General features: G+C 40.1%; 1 protein-coding gene across 1 annotated transcript in view; it reads right to left on the bottom strand.

Annotated features, from left to right (window-relative positions):
• Positions 1 to 3,431: 3,431 nt before the first annotated feature.
• Positions 3,432 to 6,355, bottom strand: part of LOC134611663 (plexin domain-containing protein 1-like) — a 77,431-nt gene continuing 74,507 nt past the window's right edge. Inside the window, exon 13 of the mRNA XM_063455775.1 lies at positions 3,432 to 4,744. Within this exon, the coding sequence (XP_063311845.1) occupies positions 4,628 to 4,744 (117 nt within the window). The 3' untranslated portion in view covers positions 3,432 to 4,627. The remainder of the gene's footprint in view (positions 4,745 to 6,355) is intronic.

Below are 6,355 nucleotides of genomic sequence, written 5' to 3'. Positions count from 1 at the left end.
CTACATAATAGTCCTATGCAAGAATTAACTGCTTTCAACAGAACTGGACATGAGCTCTAGTGGCTACTATGAGAACCTCTCCAATACCCAGAGCAACAGTGTACACAAACTGGTAAACTCCAGGATACTGTAACAGCCTGTGTGATATAGAATACTTCACATCTGCTATAGAAACAGGATAAATCCTTGGAGTGTACAACAGCCCGTTAGTAGAACCCCAGTATAAGGTTACATAAGAGGATAAAGTTCTAGATCCGTGTTACAAATTGCTTCACACTATCTCCTAAGGTACAATAAATCCTCAAAGGCTGGTGCCCTATCTGTGCCAAATCCGAGGTATAAACTCATACTGAACCCTGAATAACGCTCCAAACCGGTTACCAACCCTCCTTGCCCTGTTTAAACACCCAAAACAATAGTGAAGAAAAAAGTGCTGTGCTTTAAAAGAACATTACTTCTGCCTAACGCGTTTCGGCGCTAAAGAGAGCGCCTTTCTCAAACACCCAAAACAATAGTGAAGAAAAAAGTGCTGTGCTTTAAAAGAACATTACTTCTGCCTAACGCGTTTCGGCGCTAAAGAGAGCGCCTTTCTCAAAGAGAAAGGCGCTCTCTTTAGCGCCGAAACGCGTTAGGCAGAAGTAATGTTCTTTTAAAGCACAGCACTTTTTTCTTCACTATTGTTTTGGGTGTTTAAACAGGGCAAGGAGGGTTGGTAACCGGTTTGGAGCGTTATTCAGGGTTCAGTATGAGTTTATACCTCGGATTTGGCACAGATAGGGCACCAGCCTTTGAGGATTTATTGTACCTTAGGAGATAGTGTGAAGCAATTTGTAACACGGATCTAGGACTTTATCCTCTTATGTAACCTTATACTGGGGTTCTACTAACGGGCTGTTGTACACTCCAAGGATTTATCCTGTTTCTATAGCAGATGTGAAGTATTCTATATCACACAGGCTGTTACAGTATCCTGGAGTTTACCAGTTTGTGTACACTGTTGCTCTGGGTATTGGAGAGGTTCTCATAGTAGCCACTAGAGCTCATGTCCAGTTCTGTTGAAAGCAGTTAATTCTTGCATAGGACTATTATGTAGCCATAAACTACTGCTACCTCTCTTTACCCACTGCCTAAGCTCATCCCTGGGCTCCCTGAGCTACCTTTCTACCCTCCTCCCTGTAAGAGTGCACTTATTATTTACTTTTTCTTTTCTTTTTACATTTACTTTAAGTTCATGGTTTTGTATACCAATTAAATGATTTTTTATTTTAAGTGACCTACAACTCAGACCAGTATCTCACTAGTGTTCCCTGGACACTTGTCCTTGGTTCACACTCCAGTTTCGTTCTTGTCAGATATATACCAAAAGCTGGTTTAGTAAATAAACACCCAAACGGTTTATACATAAATTAGAATAAGATCTTGATAATGCTGCCCAAGGATTAGCTTGGAATAAGTATGCTTTTGTAAAATGGGAAAATAAAATAACTACTATTATGCCTCCAGCTGCTGTAAAAGCACAAATCCCTTGATGAATAGATCCATATTATGTGACCCCATAGCTTTTACCAGATGTCAGGACAAAGAAAGAACATTTGTTGCAGTGATTAACTTCCCAAATTCTCTTAGCAGTATGATATGCCTAGTTTGTTAAAAAGACAAGCACATTACCATGTTTTTTATTTTTAACAATCACTCTTCCTTTAACATTTAAAATAACCAGCATAATGATGGTTCTGCTAACAAGTTCAACAAAATTGAGGTTATTTTGGCAGCTTAACAATACCAGTAGCATCAACACTGAGACATCTGAGTCCTAAATACAGAGAGACTAACTCTCTGTATGCGGCACTCCTCAGTGCAGATGCCCCTGCTGTCTGGTGGTAGTGGTGGCGGGGACAGGTGAGGGCTGGGGCAGCTCCTCCGTTTTCTTAGTTATCCAAAGAAGTGCATCAGGGTCATATGATTTTTATTTTAATGTTTAATTTTCATTATATAAACCTCCTGAATATGCTGTGATATTGGGGAGGGCTATAGAGATAGACAGACAGATAGACCGACAGACACAAAATGGGTACATGTGGGATAAGGAATATGTGAGAGTATTATAGAATATGTTGAAAAAAAGCTAAATATACATATTTAGAAATGTTATTCATTTACAACATTGTAAACATCTGTAACTTAATTAATTTGCAAATTATTTTTTCCAAATTTTTCTGTCAACCAAAATTTTCTTTTTTTGTTTCCATTAAATAATGTGCTGCCTAAACATAACATTATTTTCAGCGACACCCAAAATCCTGGCACCAAATATGCTTCAATTCCTATTTATCATTTGGTGACTTAAAGGACCACTATAGGCACCCAGACCACTTCAGCTTAATGCAGTGGTCTGGGTGCCAGGTCCATTTAGGATTAACCCTTTCTGCTGTAAACAGAGCAGTTTCAGAGACACTGCTATGTTTACTTTAGGGTTAATCCAGCCTTTAGAAGCTGTCTCATTGACAGCCGCTAGAGGCACTTCCGCGCTTCTCACTGTGATTTTCACAGGTCCATCTAGGATTAACTCTTTCTGCTGTAAACATAGCAGTTTCAGAGAAACTGCTGTTTACTTTAGGGTTAATCCAGCCTTTAGAGGCTGTCTCATTGACAGCCGCTAGAGGCGCTTCCGCCCTTCTCACTGTGATTTTCACAGTGAGAAGACTCAAGCGTCTTGCCGCGCATGTGCATTCAGCCGATGACATGAGAAGAGGGAGCAGAGTCCCAGTGCCGAAGGAGCCTGGCGATGGGAAAAAAGGTAAGGGATTAACCCCCTTTCTTCAGCGCAGCGGGAGTGGGGGCACCCTCAGGGTTTGTTTTCCTGGCACTATAGTGGTCCTTTAAACATAAAATAAAGGCTTGTTCACCTGCTTCAAGTATTAAATATAAAAAATACAAATACCTATGCTGTGTGTTTTTTTCTTCTTTTTCCCAAAGATCTATGGACTTGCAGTAAAGGTTTATTGTAGCAATTTATTGTGGAAATGCTTATTGAGAAGTTTAGGGGTTAGAATATGGTTGAAAACCACAGGTGTACTTCTGACCACCTGGTTCTACTAAGAAATTACAGATAACTATGTAACTCATAAATAACTCAGGATACCTTGTTCAGAGATCCATTTTATAGCAGCAAATTTCTATTTCAGAGAGGGACTGTTACAAGGCTCGACACATTTATATAACAATTTTTAAAAAAGGTTTGGAGCCAGCTTCATATATATGTAGCTGCCAAAATGGGTGTATTCTTGGAGATCAGTATTAAACATAACAAAACGTTGGCAACGGGTAACATTGTTGGAACTTTTCTTAGTTTGCTCCTTGCATTTGTCCAATAGATATAGAGAAACAGGGTGTCTGCAGACATGCAAATGATGAGATGCAACAGTAAAATATTTGTATATGATTATTTACAGCGCTTTTGTGGTACTTTATTACTCTATATTTATATCACTCACAGGCAGAGCAGCTACTAGTATGTTACAGGGTTTCCAGAACCAAACGTGTAAATAAAACTATTATTTCAAAAGCAGCTGTAGACACTGACTACAGGAGCTTTGCCATTGTTGTGGTTAAAGTACTTGATCATGTAAAGATTTTGGGGTGAAAAATGGGTTAAAATTAAAAACAAATATTGCAAATACTGTAAAGATACATACAGTGCAGAAAGAAAATTGAGTAAATGTATTTTCCTGTGGGGAGAAAAAGTCCAGGACTGCAACATTTAGCAATGCAGGAAGTGAATGTTGCACATTATTGGCACACATGTGACTTTGTAGTAAAATGTCATAGATGTGTGCATCCCATATAGGTGTCAGTTTCTCTGTATATCTTTTTGCAAAATATGTAAAGCTGCACGTGTTTGCTCCATATGATTGTATTGTGTTTGCAGGTTTCTGACTGCTGGTCTGATGTTCAGCATATCCATGGCAGAGGAAGTCACGGATTGGCGAGTGTCAGTGATTTGCAAATATCTGTCTGAAAGCCACATCTCCATGATTAAACTGGTTGAACATCTATAATCTGCTGTTTTTTAATATGGAGAATCGGTGCTCTGGTGAATGCTTTTTTAATGAATCGGTCCCTAAATTGCAATACACATCCAATGTCCATTTGGTTCATAATGTATTTCAGTATTCTAGTATTGAGCAGGTCTATGAAGCAAATCTTTAATATATTATGAGATATATGAAATGCTGTGTTAGTTCTAGATAGCATGAGCTTAATGTTCTACAGGTTTCCGTTGTTGGTATGCATTCTTTTCCACATTCCAAGAAACTCAATGTCTTTAGATGTCTGATGCTGATAGGCATTGATCTGCAGGTGTCTGGCAGTGAAACATTCTGTATTAGGTCATTGGGTGTGGTGCTAAGGTTCGGTCCTTTGGAAATTTCTACAGTTAGTGCATTTTTCTGCATATTGCTTCTAACACTAAAACTCATGTGAAGTGCAAAAACTATGACGTTGAAGAGAGGATCTTGCCCCTTCGTAGACTTTCTGGGGTCAGTGTGGTGTTTTTCTGCATAACTATATATCTGGGAGATCCTGCCCCAGAGCTGATATTCAGCTGTCTGTTGTAGCTGAAGAATTCTTATGGTCCTATCTCCATGATGCCATCTTTCTCTAGTCCTGGTGTGGGATCCACCTCCCTGTAAATACCAGGATATCCATGATTGTGGAACTTCATTGCCCATTGATGGGGACGGTACTGAAAAAAAAAAAAAAGTAGACAGTTATTACTATTGTGAATTTTACACAAAGTGCATCACTGCTGACTATGACTATTAATTGTGCATTTTCTAAATATAAAGGTCAGTGAGCAGAACGTTAACTACACATTGGACAATATGCAGGGGGTTGTATGTTTTAAACCAAAAGGAGGATATATTCATAAAGATGCATTCAAATCCCAATAAATTATTTTGAACTTCATTTTATGGACACCTTATAAGATCTCTTATAATCTACCACCAATGCTTACAAAAGTTAACTGTACACAGTTTTATTGTGCCCATGAGCAGAGGCATGTTGGAACGTTGTTACTGAGCTCTAAAGAGCTGCCACTAAAGATTTTGCTATTGTTAACCGCAGGGCCGGATTGGGAAAAAAATTAGGCCCGGCATTTTTTAATCAGAGCCGTCCCCTAACACAGAGAGGGTGTGTTTTGTCATCACTAATGACAAGCATGCCCCCTCTCAAAGTGAGCATGTTAGTTCAACGCGCAGAGCCCCGCTAAAGAGCTCTGGCATTAGAAAAAGGCCCTGAATTTGTTCTGCGCAGCTCAAGCAAATTTATTAACATGCTTGCGCTGTGTTTGCTTTTAAATTGTCTCTGGTGTCTCCACAAGTGGGATACCAGAGGACAAAAGGTACAGGAATGTGCATGGTGCATATGTTTGGAGCCTGCTTGTGGGATTGCGTGTGTGTAGAGTGTGGTGTGGTATTGTGTAAATAGGTCAATTTCATTTGTGTTTGTGGTGTAATATTTGTGGCATGGGGCTGTAGAGAGTGTGTGTATAGGAGGCATAGTGTTATAGGGGATGTAGCGAGTGTGTGCATACGGGCTGTAGTGTGTGTGTATAGGTGACGTAGTGTGTGTAGGGGTTGTAGAGAGGGTGTGTTTAGAGAATGTTTTATGTGTTTGCTGACAAGGAACGTAGTGTGTGTGTAGGTGGTGCAGTGTGTGTGTGTAGGAGATCTACTGTGTAAAGGACCCAGAGTGTGTATAGGAGATTGTGTGTGTGTGTGTGTGTGTAGAGGATTAAGAGTGCAAATAGGGTAAGGAATCTAGCGTGTATCTGGAGCGTAATGTGTGTAGTGGTGCAATGTGAGGGGTGCTGTAGTGTGTATGTATATATATATATATATATATATATATATTTGGACGTATTGTATGTGTGAGGGGCGCAGTGTATGTGTATGTAAGAGGGTTGCTGTGTGTGAGGGTGTTTTTATCTGCCGTCACATTCTAGGTTTCTAATTTTCTTTGTCTGTTAACTCACTGAGGGTTATTTTATATATTATATATATATATATATATATATATATATATATATATATATATGTGTGTGTGTGTGCTGTATATGTGTGGGAGTGTGCTGTGTGTGTGAGCGAGGGTGCTGTCTGTCTGAGGGTGCTGTGTGTGAGTGAGGGTGCTGTGTGTGTCTGGGGGTGCGCTGTGTGTGTTTGGGTGCTGTGTGTGTTTGGGGGTGCGCTGTGTGTCTGGGGGTGCGCTGTGTGTCTGGGGGTGCGCTGTGTGTCTGGTGGTGTGCTGTGTGTCTGGGGGTGCGCTGTGTGTCTGGGGTTGCTGTGTGTGTCTG

The sequence above is a fragment of the Pelobates fuscus genome, chromosome 5 (genome assembly GCF_036172605.1).
Source record: "Pelobates fuscus isolate aPelFus1 chromosome 5, aPelFus1.pri, whole genome shotgun sequence".
Taxonomy (NCBI): Eukaryota; Metazoa; Chordata; class Amphibia; order Anura; family Pelobatidae; genus Pelobates; species Pelobates fuscus.
Note: the sequence above shows the minus strand (reverse complement) of the source record. Positions and strands in the feature narration are given on the sequence as shown.